General features: G+C 35.5%; 1 protein-coding gene across 2 annotated transcripts; it reads right to left on the reverse strand.

Moving 5' to 3' along the window:
- Positions 1-596: 596 nt before the first annotated feature.
- LOC140864168 (polyadenylation and cleavage factor homolog 4) lies at positions 597-8,307 on the reverse strand. 2 transcript variants are annotated; one of them, XR_012144132.1, is made up of 8 exons: positions 7,506-8,307; positions 5,927-6,028; positions 5,544-5,807; positions 4,035-4,580; positions 2,715-3,668; positions 2,082-2,630; positions 1,199-1,296; positions 597-922 (listed from the first exon to the last, which is right to left on the reverse strand). XR_012144132.1 is itself a non-coding variant. In XM_073268135.1 (7 exons), exons 1-7 carry the CDS (start codon positions 7,857-7,859, stop codon positions 1,252-1,254), a joined length of 2,814 nt encoding a protein of 937 aa, XP_073124236.1. In that variant the 5' UTR covers positions 7,860-8,307; the 3' UTR covers positions 1,034-1,251. The 2 variants fall into 2 exon arrangements, 1 of the variants encoding a protein (XP_073124236.1); XM_073268135.1 differs by lacking the exon at positions 597-922 and having other exon boundaries at positions 1,034-1,296.
- Positions 8,308-21,379: the final 13,072 nt, after the last annotated feature.

Genomic DNA, 21,379 nt, shown 5'->3' on the forward strand with positions numbered 1-21,379 from the left:
TAATAGTCATAATAATAATATAAACATTGATAGATCCATCCATATTGACAAAATTGAAATTCTTTCATTTAAAATAAACCCCCAACTCACCAAAATAATATTAGCCATGACATTTACTTGGCTCAAAAACACAGCAATCACTAGACTTTGTGCAGTTGAAGAAAGTCTCTTCTTTCGGAGTTGTTTTGACTCGGTTTTTTGACAGCAAAATGCATCTCAAAAACTTTGTTAGACTTACAATATTTTATTTATTTATTATTATTAGTATTATTTTGTAAACAACTTTCAACATATATTTAAAAAATAAAAACTTTGTTGATCTTAATCTTCACCTTGACACTAGGACTTGTAAAATCAGAAGCCCACGTTTCTTGCTATCCTTTTTATGCCAGAAATTGTTCGACTCTTTTTTCAATATAAGTTGCACTTTCGAAATAAGTTAAACTTATATATTAATTATTTACCAATTACATCTGTAATCAATAATTTCAAATCCACTACTTAAATTTTCTGGTTTATTATAGTTATAGTCATGAAAATAAATCCACACGATCAATTCAACTGCAACCTTACAAAAAGTGTAAATAAATGGCTATTCGAACTTGAAGGGAAAAGGACTGAGAGAATATTATAGAGAATAGAGATGGCGAGTTTCAAACACAAACATCACTTTCCCTAGAGTGCATGAATCCAGAACTATTACAATATAATGTGTGCCAATAACTTCAACATAATCAGACCAGGCAACTTCGTATCTTGACTGCAAAATCGTAAAGAACACACTCCATCATGAAGACTAATTGATGTAATCTCAGCAAGTTCAGCAAAACATGCTCTTTCTCCAGAAATATTGGCAGTCGACTCCAAGATGTGCTCCTCCCGATGCTGGTCTTATGTTCACGAAACTATTTCAAGCCACCTCCTGCAAAACAGGAGCAAGAGAGAACTTTCGACTAAAACCTTTTAACAATCCCCAACCCAGCCGGGCCTAAGCTATTGGAAACTAATAAAAAGTAAAAAAATGTCCCAAAAATTCTTGAAGGAAGAAAGAGTGAATAACTCCAGAGAAACAAAGTCGTAACAATACGGGTTCTTCTTTTCCTTTTCAAGCAACCAAGAGTAAGTGAATAAACCAACTATAGTATATATGTACAAGAATCTGGCAGGCTACAAAATCTAGGGAAAAAAAGAATATAACTTGACAACTGCTCGGTAAGTTACAAAAGACCTATACGACCATTTGTAAGAAGGCTAGATCCTCAGCTTTTTCCTTGGACCACCTTCTTCAGCCAATCCCTGCACGAGGACACAAATAAAAAAAGGCTATATGATCGCTTTAATCAGATTTATTCACATGAGTTAAGTTATCAAGGCTTGTATAGAATAAAATATTTTTCAATTGCACAAGCATGCCACCAAAACAAAGATTATATGGTAATACCTACAAGATGAGAGTGTCAATTGCAATGCACACTGACAATATGTTTTTATTAACAATACATTTCTATGATGCAATTTGCTCATGAGTGTGCAATAACAGTTGCCAGATCTAATAATTCCAATATATTCACTTGAGATTTTAACTTGATTGTAACGAGCAAACAGTAAAGATGTCTGAAAAATGATGAAAAATCTCTAGTCCAGATTCTGGAGATTGATATGCCAAGAGTTTTTCACTGCACACAAACACAGTCAGCCTGTCTGCTTTTAAGCCAGATGATATATTTATAAAACTTTTGGGGCAATAAAACACTTCAAAACTATTTTGAGGGGGCAGAATGATAAATTCTTCCCAGATTATGGTAACATGCTTACAACCGTAAAAGAAGAAAAATGAAGTTCGGTGAATCCAAAGGTATTCAAATCACAAAATAGAACTCGTAAAATGTTTTGTTAACACAATAAGGGCAAGATAATCATGATTTTGAGAAGGTTTAAAAACAGTTTTTCCTCAATCACATTCATTACCATAACAATAAGAGGGTCATGGTATTCATGAGAAGTTAATATATGTTTGAGCAGTTGGCAACGTTAAGCAGAGAGGAACATTCATAGAATATATTAAAATAAGAAAGGCATACCCCTTCAACTCTTGTAATATCTTCAGGTGGAATCCCATGAGAGTCGGACTTGCATTTAGCATGCACTATGGGGCCTAACTGCGACCTGTCCATTCCTACTGTTGATCCAGCCGGTGCATACATGTATACAGCCCCCTTATACATCCATTCTTCCATCTCATCGCTGTAAAAATCATCAAAACGCTCCCCGCATAAAGCACAAGCATCCTGGTCCTCGTCAGCAGGAACAGCCATTTCTTCGTTCTCCTCCATTTCCACGGTGTTCTCAGCAGGCAAAAAACCTGGAACTGCTTCCGTCCCCAATGCTTCCGCACCATGTAGCCACATACTTACATTTACAAACCACTTGGGAGAAGGCTTTGTCTTCCGGGTTTTTAATGTCCTGTTCTTGCTAACATGCCAATCCATATGCTTGCTGTGCTCTTCTTGGCTCTTGAATCGAAGACCACAAGTGGTGCATTGCCTGGGAAGATCACCATATAATGCACTTATTGCAGATTCATGCCGCATCTTGAGACTGTCTGGATCAAAATCCACTCCAATAGAATCCTATTTGTAGTACAGAAAGATGTGAGAGGTTTTGCTCAACCAGCTAATGATATATAACAGGATATAAATGACACAATCACATACCTGCTTTGTCAATGATATCAAACCTTGAGCCACTAAAGAACTAAATAAATTTGAAAGCGGGCCCACAGCTCCGGAGTGAGGAGTCGCTCGACCGATATTTAGACTGGGTATGGCAGGAGTTGTGCCAGGACGAGGACCCCCAGGTAGTGACGGCAAGGCTACCCCAGACATGTGAAAGGACATATTTGTGGCACTCAATGGCAAAGGTGGACGCCCACCAGGAACTAGATTAGAAGAGGCAAAACCAATAGGAGGGCCATGCCCTTGTAAATATCCATAGTTTGGAGGTGGTACTTTTGCCTGTGATGGAGCTGAGGCAGTAAACGGCAGGCGCAAATTTGGTCTAAACTCCCGAGACTGTGAAAAATTAGGTTGTAGAAAAGAAACTGGTGCATGACCTTGGATATTTAAGGGAACTAATCCAGGACTCTGACTGGGAATTTGAGGCATGTTCAAATGTGATATGCTTGTAATGCCACTGAAATGCGTCCCAGAATGAACTGTTCTACTTAAACCATGATCAACAAAGTTTTTGCCTGCTTGGTTCATGCCAAATTGACCTCCACTTTGCAATTGTGGGGGAAGAGCAGAAACTGGGACTAGAATGTGTGAACTCGACAACTTTGCAGGATATTGTGAATTAATTAAAGCTGCATCAACATCAGGTTGAATCTCAGGAGCTGGAGAGTCGTGAGTAGAACTAAGCTTGGATACAACATTAGAGGACCCACCAGAAATTCCATCTGACATTGGGAAATCACCTAATATTGGGGGCCTTTTATCACTAGAAGAAAAATGGCTTCTATTTTCTAAAAATGAACCACCTCCGTTGGCATTTTGACGACTCTGAGAATGCTGTGGTGGTAAATGAGGGTGAATATGGGTTATCAAATCAGTAGGGCCAACAACATTTGGCAGGACTCCAGCAATCTTGTTCATTGCTCCGCGACCAAGCTACAAAACAGAAGAGAACAAAATAACACGAGTCAATTTTTAAAAAATCACCACATAATTGTCACGAAAGAGTAATTGTTGGTGTGCCTGCATAGGCATGGGGTTAAAGCCTAGTATCGAAAAAGTCAATAATTATGAAAAAATTTCATCAAAAACATGATAATATATAATCACAGAAAAGGTCATGAACTAACAAATCATATCATAGCAAAAAGGATAATTTTCAAAGTTGCTAGCTAGTTATTAACCAAACTTTGCCAGCTAGTTATTAACCACAGATAGAAGAAACATTCTCAAACAATAAATCAGGCCATTAGCAATCAAAAAACATCGACTATTGGACCAATTTCCTATGAAATCACCCACCAATGGAGCAATAGTGTTTGTGGCGGTCATATCTTCCCAATCAAATTCTTCTTCTTCTGTGTTTTGCCATGTCCTAACAGCTCCCTTTGACTCAATAACATTGGCGTCCAACTGGTCTACTGTTTGACGTTTGGAGGTCAAATTTTTCTCCCTTTCATCAATTCCATAGGCACTAATCAAAGCTCTAGGACCTCGAAGATCAACATCATTGTTATGGTTATATGCAGCAGAAGTTTTAAGATGATGATTGGATTTTCCCTGCCAATTTCTCAATTGCCATTCACTGCTTTCCTCCTCCCTGCCTGTCACTCGACTGATACCATAATTAATCCCCAACTTAGATGGCGAGGCCCCAACAGCAACTCTTCTTGGAGAATTATCAATGCTAAACTCATCGAGCGAAGGCACTAATGACCCGGTATGCCCAGTTCTAAAAGTAGAGGGCCGCATTATCTTGGCGGTTGATGGCAGAGACTTCTTTATCGCATCAAAACCGGAAGTTGCATGGTTTGCGCCCCCAGTCGGGCTTTCACCTTCAGCTCCAACCTGCAAATTGAATAACTCAAAATTGTAAAAACATGATCATTTTACTCATGAATGTTCCGGATATTACTGCAGCTTCTATTCCCTTCATCTGTCATCAATTATATGAACTTTCAACGTGCTCTCATAAAAATAAATTTTAGACTACCAAAGCTTTGACAATAAATTCATTTTAGAATCGTTAACACAATAAAAAATGACAACAAAACAAATAAAAAGGATCAGAATATCTCAAAGAGAACTAACAAAAAATGATACGAAATGTAGTGGAAATAATCTGAAAAGTGAGATAGATGAAGTCCATACTATGCAAAACAAAAGGCACAAATAGCAAAACAGTATAAGCTATAACAACTCGTGCTCATAAAATTAGCCTCCAAATGACCACCAGTATAATATTTTTGCTACATTTAATAATTAAATTAAAACTATATTTACGCGTAAATTGGCTAATCGTATTCATCCTTGGAAACATTGACCACATCAAAGGGCGAGGCCGCGAGGTGAAAAGAACTCAAAGCGATAATACTTGATTTCCACTTGTCAAATGTAATTTCAAACGAAGAGGACAGTCCGGTATATATAGTAAGGTTCCTCAAATGATGTACACAAATTTAAATAGCAGAAAGACTAGGCATGAATTTCAATAGATACATTTTGGAAAGACCTACCAGCAATATAAGAACCTAAAAGAGTTTTTGGGTCTCAAAATAGTCACTAGTTTATTTCAGTGAATGATGCAAATGCTTGCGCTATTATACAAAAATGCAACAAGAAGATGATATCATTGCATTCAATCAGTTTTACTCTTACCTATGATAGTAATACTGGTGAACCAAGGATCAATCGATATGAATCATAAAAATGAAATGCATGCACAATGTAACTAGTGAATCATCACAAGCAAGAGAAAAGACAAATAAAGTAAGAGAGTAAACAGAAAAAAAAAATTCAATTAAAGCTTACGGAGTCCACAGTTGAATGACCCAACTGCCGTCGTGCTTCCAGATATTTCGGGTTAACGTGTATTCCATGTGTAGGTTGAGGAGATTCAGGAGCTCTCAAAGAATTCAATCTAGGAGATTGACCACTTACAGAAGGGGACAACTGTAATTGTTCCTCAATCTTGCGAAGTACTGACACTGGGAACACAGATGACCATGTACCAAAAAGGTGGCGCATTGCAGGGTGCATATTGGGGTGGACTTGAGCAAAGGCCTCACAAAATACCTTTCGGAAATCAAACACAAATGAGAAAACACAGCATAATAAACTAACATTAGCTCAACATGTCAATGTAAAAAAGTTAAAGAGGCGTTTTATTCAATATTCAATTCTTTAGTCCTCACCTCAGGCAAGTAGGCAGAAAAGTATTTAATATATTCTTTGCCTATGTTCTTCACAATACTGTCCAAAAGGTACAAGGCAGGCAGCTTTTGATCTACAGGAACCTGGAAGAGATAAATATCAGAGAATTGGAAGTCTTTAAGCCACATAGTGTATGAACCTACAATTAGTAGGTTGAGATGAGACAAGAAAAACAAAAAAAGAGAGTAATCCTAAAAACAAATAATATAAGTGCATGATAACAGGACACAGACATAGACACAAAAAATTGGCAATCCTAATTATTATAAAAACCAAATCTTGATATAGACACAAAAAATTGGTAATCCTAATTATTATAGAAACCAAATCTTGATTGTGTGGGCATGCGCATTGAGTCATTAACTCAGGGATATCCAAGTAGTGGCAGAGATAGAATACTGAAGCACTACTTTTTTATGATCCAAAAACAGTTGAGCAGGGATGCTAATTGTTCCAAAAGTAATAGCCCTTTCTATTGTCAATTTCGAACATCTGGAACATCAAGGGTATAAAGTATGAAACTGAGTATTTGTAAATAAGTCAGAGTACACATGGTAGCTAATGGACAACAGGCAACGGGCAAATCATAGTAGAGCCAACGGCAGCAAATACTGTGTGAGCCTGAACCATCAAATTGGCAGGAATAATCAAAATAGAAGAGAATCAACCAAATTCAACACCTTTTGATTAGATGTTTCACCCTGAATAAGTGCCATCAGAGTTCCAGTTATTCATATTTCCACTTTGCCACAGCATTCAAAAGGTCAGTGATCATTATGACGACACAATAACATTTCCCCAACAAACATACGAATGTCAAGCCAATACCTGAAATTCAGTACTGGCTAGCGTTGCCATGAAAATTCTCGGGCCAACATGAAGAAACATAAGAAAATATAAACATAAAGCTATGTTCACCAAACAAGTATTCAAACTAAACAAAACACCACTTCCTCAAGTGAAATGAAACTCTACGAATACCCACACGATCAATCTCTGCAACTTAAACAACTATAAGGAAAACAAAATTGGTAAAGGTACATACTACTCGAGCTGTGCTCTATCATATATATGCAAATTCATAATTTAAATCCAATAAAATTTTATTTCTTGCTCAGAATGAGATTAAACCGTATTTTTTGAGTGCAGATCTGAAAGGTGTATGGTTCTTGCAATGAGATAATTCATGTTAATTAAGTTACACCAAAGTTGGTAGCTTGGTTTTGGTTCTCATACAAAGTATCCTCATGATTAAATAAAACTTGTTTTAAATTATTTTTCCAAATCTTCCAATTTGTGCTACAACACTTTACTTCTTGCTGTGTTTCTTTCATTCGTGAGATTGTGCGGCTCATATTTTTTACGAACTAAGACAAAATGAAATCATATAATAAAACTTAAATGGAAAAAAGAGGGGAAAAAAAAAGCTTCAATTCAAGCATTTTATGCTCTACAACTCCATTCGCTACAACTCCAATACAATCAAGACCAACAAACCAACATATTTACAAGAACTCCAAAAGGCTGTCGATGATTCCAAAAGTATCCTAGATGCTATACCTCGATAATCCGGGAACAAATAGCTTCAGAAATGCCCTTAGCATGCGCCTTCTGCTCACCCGCAATCATAGTGAGATCAGTGATTGTGGGTTTCGAATTAAATGTAAGCTCTGACAGAACGATCTCATAAAACCGTACAATCTCATCCATACTCAAACGTGAAACTGCTTCTTCGCCAAGGCCACCAAAAAACCCAAGCTCTTCTTCCCTCTCTCTCGCCATTGCCCTAAATCGATCCAGAATTATCTGTGGCGAGGGTTTCAGCCCAACAGCATCGTTTCGATTTGATGATACCTTGTTAAAGCTTCCGTTGCTGATAGGCATAGGATTCTGAAATCTTGATTGATTGTCCATCGACGGATAAGATGCTAACTAAGAGAAGAAAATCGACTAAGATAGATACGGTTCTAGTCCTCGCGGAAATTAAAATTAGGGTTTCGAATGGGCGTTTGAATATAAACGGCAACAGCACAGGAAACAATAACTAATTAAAAACAAAAACCCGATATAAGAAAAGGGACAGACAACAGGAAATTCCACCACCCGAAAGTCCGCAACTTTTTTCGATGGTGAGCTCAGGCGTCGGCGTCGTCGACGGCGTCGTCGAATATGAGAAAAGTAGCGTAACGGCTGAAGAAGAAAATATCAAAGGATGACAAAAGGGGCGCGAATGCGGTGGCTTGCGGCGGAGATCTGCAGCGAACCCACCACTACAACAAAGACGGCGAGGCCAAGCCGGTTTTTGGGAGGGTTGATGTGAGCGGGGGAAACGGTCTGAACATACTTAGCCATACACACATATTTAAAGACATTGTACATATGTGCCACTACGCGAGTATTTTGTAATAAAATTATTGATATATATATTAGGATTTGAATTTTGTTTCTATTTATTTCGATTTTATCTATTTTTTTTAAAAAAAATCATCAATAAATATTATTTTATCTTTAACAAAATTTATAAATATAAATATTTAATAAAACACATCATCCTCGAAATAACACAAAAAATAATTAACAACACACTAACTTTTCTTAAAAAAGATTTGATATATATTTTTTTTAAAAAAAATAGAGATATTTTGTTATCATCAAAGTAGAGATATTTTAGTAAGTTTAATTTTACGATCAAAGACAAACAATATTGTGAGTTCCTATGCTCCTTCAACTATCTCTCCTGCAAAACCGACGAGAAGAGTTTTCACTTGCATTAGTTGTGTGTTGCAAATCCCTATTTTTTGGAGCGCCCCGTAAAAAATGATATCCGCTGAACTTTCGGAGTCCACTAATATCTTTTTTACCCAAAATTTAAAAATGATGGCGGAAATTATTAAGGCATCATTGTGTTTAGGGGTGTTCATCGGTCCGTTCGGTTCGGTTTTTTAACATTTCGTTTCGATTTTCGATTTTACATATGCCTTATCCGATATCCGAATCGTTTTAATTCGGTTCGGTTTGATTTTTTGCAATTCGGTTTGGTATTTTCGGTTTGGTTATTTCGGTTTAAGACTTTAATTTTAGAAGAATAAGAGAAGCACTCAATTTAAAAACACATATTGGCATATATAAATCTAGCAAGTCAAGAAAAAAATAGAGCAAAATGTTAAAATCAACAAAACAAGTTTCATTGTGGATTACTTTGTATCACTTAACACATAATGACAAAAATTATAATGACATAAATTACTTTGTGGATTACTTTGTATCACTTAATCCACGGTAAAAAGAAATTCAGAAAATAAATTTATAATAAAAAAATACGATGAGCAATATAGAGAGCACGGCTGAGGCCTGAGCAGTTGCATAAGTCACAACATGTTCTATTCTTCTTTTTTAATCCAAACTGAAGATTGATCTGTGAAGCAACACGAGATCTTCTTCTCAATCCAGACTGAAGATTGAAAAGGAAAGCCTCAAAGCAGTGAAGGATCGAAGCCAGTAAGCAACGAAGGGTGTCCAATCTAAATTTGTGCGGCTTAAATTCTTAGTCATCAAATTCAAACGTCAATCAAAACCCTAAATAAATTATTTTATTATTTATTCACATATTTTTAAGTTTTATTTTTATTTTTAGGTTAGGACATGTTTGGGGTCCAATATAATAATAAAAAAATAAAGAATTATCATTTATTTCGATTTTTCGGTTATTTAGGATTTTTTTTCTTAAAACCAAAAACCAAACCGGAAAACCGAAATTGTGTAAAACGAAAATCAAAACCGGTCAAATAACCAAAAAAATCGAATTTTCGGTTCGCCGGTTTTTTCGGTTTATCCAAAGTTTGAATACCCCTAATTGTGTTCATCAAAAGAGGCTTCCACGTCTGCATTTCCAAATGAGATTTCTTCAAATTGTCTTGACATCTCCTGTATTATTGGGGTGGGGACCGAGCATGAAGATGGACGATCTCCACTGACTGCACGTGCTAAATTTTTCCGTGCATGATTTGAATCACTGCAAGAGGGCCCTTCGGTTATCACATATATTACCTATTCACTTCCCTCGATCTGGTCGGGTTTCTTGCTGGTATCACCTCGCTCTTTCCGTTGTTCACGTTGACGGTTGTCATCATGGTTCTTGTTATCTCGTTGTTGACTAAGAAACTTATCCACATAATCACCCAAGTATCGTCACTTGATTAACTTTTCTATCTCAGCACGGAGGCTGAAACAATCTTCAGTGGTGTGCCCTTTATCCTTATGAAATGACAATACTTCTCCGATCGTTGTTGCTTACGGTTCTCCTTCATCGGGCATGGGGGTTGAAATAACCCATGTTGTTCGGACACTATCATTACGTCTATCAAACGTGCATTCAGGAGGGGTGAATTGGAGTCGGGGGATTTGAGTTGTTCGCCTATCCTCTTTCCTTTTGGTTTCTCTTCCTCCTTTCTTCTTTTTTCCCAGGTATATCGTGGCTCGATAGACTCTTCTATGCGGATATATATTTTTGCTCTTTCTAGTAATTCTTCTAGGGTGATTGGGGGCTTCCCTGCTATCGACTCTTTGAACTTTTTTTGTCGGAGATTCTGTTGCATTATCTCTGCTAGCAAGTCATGGTTAACATTAGGGACTTCGTGGACGGCTTGCATAAACCATTGTACATAGTCCCGCAAGCAGGGGCGGAGCCACCCTTGGGCCAGGGTGGGCTCTCACCCCACCTATTTTTTCAAAAAAAAAAATTAGTAGTTTTAAATTAAAAAAAAATTCAGCCCCATGTAAAAAAATTAAAAATAGAACAATTCATTACATTTTTTGGTTGATTTATTGTCGTAGGTTTTGAAATTATGTGATTTGTGATAATTTCGAAAACTCTAATATTTTTTTTAATATTTTGTTGCGATAATACTGATTTATGATACATATGAATTTTCAAGTTTGGATTTTTATCCTAAAAACTATTGTTTCGAAATTTAGGAAAAATAATCAATTGGTTGAAAATTGAAATATTTGAGATCTTATTGACTTTGCAATTATTATTGAGTTTGTATTGCGATTTTTCTAGTTAGAAAACTAAAAATTCAATAATTATGATATTTAAAAAACGACCGTTTGTTGTAAATTTTTAAAATGATTGAAATTTTCTAGTTATGTATTTCAGGAAATGAAGAGAATAAAAATTTAAAAGTTATTTTTAAACCAAAAGAGCATATATCGACATATCACGGGCAAACATCAATTACAATCTAGATGAGCAGAAAATATCAATTTCAATCAAAATAACCTAACGAGTTGAATTCATCTGAAAAATCAGATCAGTTTATTCAAAATTTCGGTTTTAGATTTTAAAAATATTGATTATGTCGCTTTGATTTCGGCTTTTAACGTAATATTTTTGTTTACTGGACAAACTTAATATTTATAAATTAAATTAATAATATTAAATTTTCTAATAAAATTTTATTGGACAATAGAACTAAATTTGAAAATATATATTTTAATAAATAATTTATATTTATATAATTAAATTTTTAACTATAATTTTTTAAGTAGAACTTGATTTTTTTAAAAAAAAAATTATAAAAGATCGAAATCATTTAATTTTATTACTGATCAAAATAGTAGATTTTTTTTTATTTTTTTGGTGTTCATAGTAAAGTTCGGTCGATTCGTTTAATTGGATAAATGTTAATTCAATTTTAGAAATTTTGATTTGATTTTAACTGACTTCATACACATATATATTTTCTAACACGGGACGGAGCCAGTTAGCCAGCCTCAGGTACTTTTCAATCCTGGCTCCGCCCCTGTCCGCAAGCCCTCCCCTCATTTTTGAATGATCGTAAAACGATATTCCGCAGTTTTCGAATACTTTTTGTTGATCGAAAATTGATGGAGAAAACGTTGAGTTAACTGTTCCAAGTTTCCAATGGTCCTGAAAGGTAGTTTGTTAAACCAGGCCAATGTGCGCCCTGACAGAGTGGTTCGGAATGTCTTGCAGTAAGCAGTGTCGCCTATGTCATATAAATCCGCTTTTGCATAAAATCTATCAAGGTGATCCTATGGATCTCCTGTTCTCTCATATTCTGGAAGGTTGGAAATTTTCATTCCTTTGGGCAATGACTTGGCTAGGATAGCCGTAGTGAATGGGCTGCGTCGAGAAGGTAGAATTGCTAAGGATTTTTCCTCTTCATTCATTGTGTGTGAGTCATGGCCAGGAACATGCTGTGTAGGTTTTATGACTCGATGTGCGGTGCTCTGAGCTTGACTCTGGGTCTCATCCTCTCTATGGGTCTTCTTCTTGGAATTAGGAGGTGAAGTTTTTGTTTCATTTGTTGTTTTTCTTTTGTGCGTCCTCTTTCGGTGTAGTGGGGGATGGATCATTTTCGTCGGCCTTTTTCTCGGCCTTGTCATTTTGTTGGGACTCCAAGAACCGTGTCAAGGCTTCACTCGCGGCGCGAACGACAATCTCCTCTAATATGGTTCTCAATTCATCTTGGGTTATCTGCATTGTTGGTTGGGTCACGGGAGGTGGTAGTCCATCACTATCAGTATCTTGAAAGGTGTGAGGTTGATTATCCATTCTCAGTGAGAACTGTTTTTCACAGACGATGCCAAGATGATGTAGTCAAAAAATACAATTGCTCGAACTACATAAACGACAACATGAAATCCAACTGGTTCGTAAGTGGAACCTCATAAGCATAAGGTGCGTAAGCTGTAACTTCGTAGGTCAGAGCTTCACAACCATAAGCCGGTAAGCTGTAAATTCGTAGGTTGTCACTTGCATCACGAACATTTGTCAGAGGCGTCGGGTGGTTACCCGGCGTAGGCACTTCGACGTTCAATTCAGCAAAGAGCACGATGATAATCTCCAAATATAAAAGAACTCAATTAGAGAGAAAAAAAAAATGAGAGTTTACCTTGAATATGGAGAATATCTATTTATAAATTTTCAGGAGTGATTGACGGGCTTGAGCCTTGGGCTCTTGTATCATGGGATTAGATTAAAATGGGCATAAGTCAATGCATCATGGATTTAATTAATAAACTTGTACCTATCGGTATGAAATCAAGTGTAATTCATATTAATTACACCAGATGTTTATTTGACATCGAGTCAAATTAATATCGTGTAGAATAAATCATTGTATTTAACTATTTATGCATATATGATTGATTTAAATGAATATTAAGCATGTGGTCGTGCAATTGGCACTAACTAGTAATCAAAGTGAAATTTTGTAACGTCCGGAAATTTGCTACGTAAATCCGCATGCATAACTAAGAGATTTAATAAGTTTAAAATAATGTGAAAATGTGTTAAATTGTTTTTATGAGTGATTATTTAAATTATGTGATTTATTTTCATGTTTTAAATATTTTTTCGGCATTTAAATTTGTTTTATGTGGTTTATGAATTTATTTGAGAAAGTTTATTTTATGATCGCGTAGGCGGGGCCGTGGACGGACGAGATGTTTGTTTTCACCCAAAATATTTTCGGAGATTTTTAGGAGCCTTAAAATATTATTTTAAGGTATAATTTGAAGAAAATTATGGTATTTATATATATGTATATTTAGATGTCCGTTTTTACCCAAAATAAATCATTTTAATGACTTTTATTAAGTTTTAAAAATCACCTATTTTATTATTTCGGGATTTTTAAGTTTTTAGCAAATTATCATGTATTTTTTTAGTTTAAATTTTAGTAATTATCTACCCAAAGTATTTATTTAAATATTTAACCTAGACTACCCAAATATTATCCTAAGATTTTCTACCCTATCTCACGCCTCAACTCCCTAGTCGCCTCCCTCAACCTTTCTCCATCATCTTCATCGTTCCAGCAAGATTTTCACAGCCTCGTAGCCGAGCTTTTAAGATTTTATATTGGTTGGAGATCTGTTCGTCCCAGAGAGCCGTACGACGCGACATAAACGTTATTTCTTGCAAATATTCATCAAAGCACGTAATCCCTTCTTGAACACCATTTAAGTCATATTATTCTGATTTTAGCATGAAAATTATGATCTTGCATGATATATGTGGTTTTAATGAAGAACATTCATGAACATGCATAGAACCTACGTTTTTAAAGCTTATGAATCAATTTTATCACGTTTTTCTGTCATGGATTGTTCTAGCTTGCTGACCAACGGGTTGAGGGTTGATATAGGGTCCCTAGGGTCGTGTTTGGATGACGGTTCAGTGGCTTTAGTCGTTGGTTTGGGTTAGGTTCATGCTGGACGCAGGTTTAGACGCAAACTGAGCGGTTTGCGTGCGAGGGCTCGTTCTTGGTCCACAGGACGAGTTTTAGGTTGGTTCTAGTTGAGTTATAATCCCAAGACCTTTGGAAAGTTTTTCCAGGTGGTTCTCCGGCCAGTGGTGGCCGGAGATTGGCGGCCAAACGGCCGGAATCAGCGGTCGCGTTCTGCACGAACAGCAGCAGAGGGGCTCTGTTGTTTTGGTTCGTTCTCCTTCTACAGGGCTCGGTTTAAGGTCAAATTTGTTGGGTTAGAACCGTCTGGGTGTTGGCTAAGTATGGGAGGTGTTTTCACATCCAAAGGTGGCCTGAGCAGGCGGCATAATCAGATTTTCGGAAGCCGCTCATGGCTGCCTCGAGTTGGGCTTAGGGAGAGGTAAGCTAGGGTTGTGTCTGGTGTTTTGGCAGGCCGGGCTCGGCTTTTCGGGTCCGGGTTGGGTCTAAAATATAATGGGTCAAGTTAGTTTGGTTCGGGTTTGGTTTATATTAGTTGGACTCGGGTATTTTTATTTTGAATTAAATAAGAGATTAAGTTAATAATAAATGAGTTTGGGTTCGAGTTAATTAATTAATTAGACTAGTTTAATTTTAATTATGGGCTTAATTAATTAATGAAGTGAGCCCACTAATTTGTCATGGGCCGTGTGATCCATGAAAATTATTGGACCAAGTTGTGGCGGGTTTAGTAATTTTATCGGTTAAATTTATAAGTTAATGGTTAGTTAATAATTTTATTAATTTAACTTTAAGTTAATAAGTTGATGGGCCTAAATTATGTTTTTAGTAAGCCCATTAGTTTTCCATGGGCCTGGGGGCCCATGAAGCTTAATGGGCCTTTCAGGTCGGGCTTTTGGGTTTTTGAGTCAGTCTAAAAATTTATGGGTTTAAGTTAAGTGGTCAGCAGCTCGAACAAGTCCTTGGAAAAATAAACGTTCGTAAATATATATTTAATTCATGCATGCATTTTTATTAGATATATAAGTATGATTTTTAAGAAAATAAATTAAATATATATTTACGGACAAATTTTCATGAAATAAAGAAATAAATGATATTTTTTTAAGTTCATGCATCATGTAAGAATTTTTATGATAAGTTTAAATGTATGTTAAGAAAAATATATTTGTATGGAAGTTGAAGTGGAGGTGGAAAGTGATGTGGTTGGAGGCCGGGATACCTGGGCCCGGTGACCTTCCTAATGATGTATAAGTATGATGAGCTTATGGATCCAGCTGAGAGGGCTGGTGAAGTGGCAGCACAGAGGTGAAAACCCCACCGCCGCGTACGTTGGTTTATAGATTGATCAATCGCTCAGTATGATGCCACCGACATGGATACGACCTGTTGAGAACTAAGAAATTATGATAAGACATTTTATGAGATTTATTAAATATGATGTTTATGTTTAGCATGATGATGAAGCATTATAATTATTTATTCATGTTTATATGCATAATATTTTAAGAGCATGCACGTATAATTATTATTCACGTATTTTATATGATGTGTGCTTGTGTGTGGTTTCATTTTGTTATATAAGGATAGAACGTGCTGAGCCTCTAGGCTCACTAAATTTAAATGGTGCAGGTGAGCAGAATGTTAATGAAGTTAATGTGTTCCCGACTGGTGGCGAGGGCATATGAGTATCCAGGCGGCTAGAACCCGTGACCATTGCTCTAAGATGATTTTTATGTTGAGACTAGAACATATATTTCCGCATATGTATTATTATTATAGATTTTTAGTATATGCATGGATTTTACATTTAAGTAATTATTTTCTAAGTTTTCATGAATTTTTGTGAAAGAAATATTATTTAGGAATTTTATTATGACATTCTTATAAATTATTATTTAGTAATTAGTTTTAAGTATTTAATTGCATGCGTGTACCTTTATTGTATATTTTGTGTATTTTTATTTTAAATTAAGTAAAGTTATTTTTAAGTACGATATATATATGTATGTGCATATATATATTTATATTCATTATTTTATAATAAGAGATTTTAAAAAAAAAATTCAGTAGTAGTTTTAGGATGTTTCATTTGGTATCAGAGCCATGGTCCTTGGAAGGTTACTAGCCTGCTACACGGAGCTCAGAAGCCGCACTGCCAGTCTGTAAGTTTTAAATGTTTTAAATTATGTTTTATGCATGGGACACATGATTTTTGTTTTAATGATTTATGAAAATGATAATTTTAAGTTATGAAAGTCTTAAAGTTAAAAAAAAAAATTAGTTATGCAATGCGGTTACGTAGAGAATTTATGGAAATTACAGTATGTTTCTGAGACACGTTACACACCAGGATGACTAGAATGATATTTGTTTAAAAAATTAAGTTTGATAATTTATGAGACGTAAGTTTGACATTTAGATTTGTAGATTAAGTTATGATTTTAGATTTTAAGTTTGACAAGTTAGGAATTTTTTTTTTCTTTTTGAGATTTAAGTTGAATTTTAGATATATAAATTAAGTTATGTTTTTGGGATTTAAGTTTAAAAAATTAGTTTTGAAACATTTTAGTCATGTGTTATTAGACGACTAAGTTAAATCAAATTTCGAGGACGAAATTCCATTTAAGGGGGAGAGAATTGTAACGTCCGGAAATTTGCTACGTAAATCCGCATGCATAACTAAGAGATTTAATAAGTTTAAAATAATGTGAAAATGTGTTAAATTGTTTTTATGAGTGATTATTTAAATTATGTTATTTATTTTCATGTTTTAAATATTTTTTCGGCATTTAAATTTGTTTTCTGTGGTTTATGAATTTATTTGAGAAAGTTTATTTTATGATCGCGTAGGCGGGGCCGTGGACGGACGAGATGTTTGTTTTCACCCAAAATATTTTCGGAGATTTTTAGGAGCCTTAAAATATTATTTTAAGGTATAATTTGAAGAAAATTATGGTATTTATATATATGTATATTTAGATGTCCGTTTTTACCCAAAATAAATCATTTTAATGACTTTTATTAAGTTTTAAAAATCACCTATTTTATTATTTCGGGATTTTTAAGTTTTTAGCAAATTATCATGTATTTTTTTCGTTTAAATTTTAGTAATTATCTACCCAAAGTATTTATTTAAATATTTAACCTAGACTACCCAAATATTATCCTAAGATTTTCTACCCTATCTCACGCCTCAACTCCCTAGCCGCCTCCCTCAACCTTTCTCCATCATCTTCATCGTTCCAGCAAGATTTTCACAGCCCCGTAGCCGAGCTTTTAAGATTTTATATTGGTTGGAGATCTGTTCGTCCCGGAGAGCCGTACGACGCGACATAAACGTTATTTCTTGCAAATATTCATCAAGGCACGTTTGAATCCCTTTTTGAACACCATTTAAGTCATATTATTCTGATTTTAGCATGAAAATTATGATCTTGCATGATATATGTGGTTTTAATGAAGAACATTCATGAACATGCATAGAACCTACGTTTTTAAAGCTTATGAATCAATTTTATCACGTTTTTCTGTCATGGATTGTTCTAGCTTGCTGACCAACGGGTTGAGGGTTGATACAGGGTCCCTAGGGTCGTGTTTGGATGACGGTTCAGTGGCTTTAGTTGTTGGTTTGGGCTAGGTTCATGCTGGACGCAGGTTTAGACGCAAACTGAGCGGTTTGCGTGCGAGGGCTCGTTCTTGGTCCACAGGACGAGTTTTAGGTTGGTTCTAGTTGAGTTATAATCCCAAGACCTTTGGAAAGTTTTTCCAGGTGGTTCTCCGGCCAGTGGTGGCCGTAGATTGGCGGCCGAACGGCCGGAATCAGCGGTCGCGTTCTGCACGAACAGCAGCAGAAGGGCTCTGTTGTTTTGGTTTGTTCTCCTTCTACAGGGCTCGGTTTAAGGTCAAATTTGTTGGGTTAGAACCGTCTGGGTGTTGGCTAAGTATGGGAGGTGGTTTCACATCCAAAGGTGGCCTGAGCAGGCAGCACGATCAGATTTTCGGAAGCCGCTCAGGGCTGCCTCGAGTTGGGCTTAGGGAGAGGTAAGCTAGGGTTGTGTCTGGTGTTTTGGCAGGCTGGGCTCGGCTTTTCGGGTCCGGGTTGGGTCTAAAATATAATGGGTCAAGTTAGTTTGGTTCGGGTTTGGTTTATATTAGTTGGACTCGGGTATTTTTATTTTGAATTAAATAAGAGATTAAGTTAATAATAAATGAGTTTGGGTTCGAGTTAATTAATTAATTAGACTAGTTTAATTTTAATTATGGGCTTAATTAATTAATGAAGTGAGCCCACTAATTTGTCATGGGCCGTGTGATCCATGAAAATTATTGGACCAAGTTGTGGCGGGTTTAGTAATTTTATCGGTCAAATTTATAAGTTAATGGTTAGTTAATAATTTTATTAATTTAACTTTAAGTTAATAAGTTGATGGGCCTAAATTATGTTTTTAGTAAGCCCATTAGTTTTCCATGGGCCTGGGGGCCCATGAAGCTTAATGGGCCTTTCAGGTCGGGCTTTTGGGTTTTTGAGTCAGTCTAAAAATTTATGGGTTTAAGTTAAGTGGTCAGCAGCTCGAACAAGTCCTTGGAAAAATAAACGTCCGTAAATATATATTTAATTCATGCATGCATTTTTATTAGATATATAAGTATGATTTTTAAGAAAATAAATTAAATATATATTTACGGACAAATTTTCATGAAATAAAGAAATAAATGATATTTTTTTAAGTTCATGCATCATGTAAGAATTTTTATGATAAGTTTAAATGCATGTTAAGAAAAATATATTTGTATGGAAGTTGAAGTGAAGGTGGAAAGTGATGTGGTTGGAGGCCGGGATACCTGGGCCCGGTGACCTTCCTAATGATGTATAAGTATGATGAGCTTATGGATCCAGCTGAGAGGGCTGGTGAAGTGGCAGCACAGAGGTGAAAACCCCACCGCCGCGTACGTTGGTTTATAGATTGATCAATCGCTCAGTATGATGCCACCGACATGGATACGACCTGTTGAGAACTAAGAAATTATGATAAGACATTTTATGAGATTTATTAAATATGATGTTTATGTTTAGCATGATGATGAAGCATTATAATTATTTATTCATGTTTATATGAATAATATTTTAAGAGCATGCACGTATAATTATTATTCACGTATTTTATATGATGTGTGCTTGTGTGTGGTTTCATTTTGTTATATAAGGATAGAACGTGCTGAGCCTCTAGGCTCACTAGATTTAAATGGTGCAGGTGAGCAGAATGTTAATGAAGTTAATGTGTTCCCGACTGGTGGCGAGGGCATATGAGTATCCAGGCGGCTAGAACCCGTGACCATTGCTCTAAGATGATTTTTATGTTGAGACTAGAACATATATTTCCGCATATGTATTATTATTATAGATTTTTAGTATATGCATGGATTTTACATTTAAGTAATTATTTTCTAAGTTTTCATGAATTTTTGTGAAAGAAATATTATTTAGGAATTTTATTATGACATTCTTATAAATTATTATTTAGTAATTAGTTTTAAGTATTTAATTGCATGCGTGTACCTTTATTGTATTTTTTGTGTATTTTTATTTTAAATTAAGTAAAGTTATTTTTAAGTACGATATATATATGTATGGGCATATATATATTTATATTCATTATTTTATAATAAGAGATTTAAAAAAAAAATTCAGTAGTAGTTTTAGGATGTTTCAAATTTACCTCCTCAATAGTCAATACAATCATTCATATCTATAATCCATTAATCCTAAGAGAAAACTGTATTTTTGATCTTGTAATTTTCTTAATTTATCATTTTGGTTTTATATGTTATCAAATTTCAGTTTTACTTCAATAAGTTTTTATATTTGCAATTTTAGTCATTTTTTTTATTGGAAGTACTTATGTGAGTATGTGGGGACCTCAGGTGCTAATCTCAATTCTTATTGGACAATTAATCTTAACTAAAGAAGTTCAAGCAAAAAGGTAAGCAACCATCTAAAAATTTATTTTATTTTTATAAAGGACCCGAGCATGGCTCGCTCGAGCGCTCGAGGGATCAGCCCTTGGGTTCCAACCCAACTAGGCTCGCTAGAGCGCTTCAAGCTGTGCTCGAGCGAGAATTGCTCTGCCCGGACGATAAAAAATCTGCTCTTTTGCTGTCATATGCTTACTTCTGATGCATAACATCTATAATCAACTGAAAATGCATGGAATAGAGTTGAACATCATCAAAACATAATCTAAACATGCATTTCAACTTATTTATTCCATCTAGTTCATCAAAAGTAGCTACAACATATTTAAAACTCATAATTACTACAAAAACAAGTCTAACTCTTGAGTTTCAAAACCAACTAAGTTCATCACATGATTATGACAGCAATCTCTGCTTCTTAAACCCGAAATCTCCACATCTATCTCGATCTTATTCTTTCATAGTGGCCTCTGGCTCGTTCATGGCCCACCTATTGCCATGCACGCATACAAAAACATAGCAATAGCCGGATATCTCCAGTGAGAATTTAATCTCAGTATAAAACATCATAAACATGCTTATAAACAAAACAAGTAAAGCATGTCAACACTTCAATATATAGCATATCAAATATTCATTCAAGTAGGATAAACTCTTCTAAGAACCAAATATAATGCAATGCATGCATTCAAAATTGGTTATCAATCTCTATTCGGTTTTTGGGATCCCGGGAAAAAAGAACGCAACAAGTCTCCCACCTACTCTCCCAATCGAGGTGGCGGTGAATTCTAATTCCCGAACTTTGGCCCACTGTATTGAGTTTCTGCAATAGGAGTAACTCTATCTCCTACCCCTCAATATAAGTCCAAACATCCATATTCTTTTGGCAAATCTGCCATTTTAAAATCTCAATAGAAATATTGGCTCAATATGAATGCAACCAAGTCTAGTAGCATAGGAATAAAAGCCAACCATATACAAGCTAAATCAAGCCAACAATCATATATGCAAATCAAGAGCAATTAAGCACATAGTATGTGGTTTTGGAAAGGAACTCAAGAAAATCATCTCGAGTGTTCAATTCCCTTCAAAAATGGTGATGTCTTATACCTTTTCTTTGTTACAAGTTGATGCTCCAAATCTTGCTCGATTTGTTCCCGGTTCAACTTCTAAATTCTCGAGTTCAATGACCTTCAAAACCAATCTGAAATGAAGCATAACAAGCTATATATATCAGCA

Source organism: Henckelia pumila, chromosome 4 (assembly GCF_033568475.1).
Source record: "Henckelia pumila isolate YLH828 chromosome 4, ASM3356847v2, whole genome shotgun sequence".
Lineage (NCBI taxonomy): Eukaryota > Viridiplantae > Streptophyta > Magnoliopsida > Lamiales > Gesneriaceae > Henckelia > Henckelia pumila.

Excerpts from the sequence above, each read along its gene's own strand:
- LOC140864168 (XM_073268135.1), bottom strand. The coding sequence starts at position 7,859 with ATGGACAATCAATCAAGATTTCAGAATCCTATGCCTATCAGCAACGGA. Across the intron at positions 5,808-5,926 it reads TTTCTGCCTACTTGCCTGAG|GTATTTTGTGAGGCCTTTGC; the intron begins GTGAGGACTAAA and ends GATTTCCGAAAG. Across the intron at positions 3,669-4,034 it reads CAAACACTATTGCTCCATTG|CTTGGTCGCGGAGCAATGAA; the intron begins GTGGGTGATTTC and ends TCTGTTTTGTAG.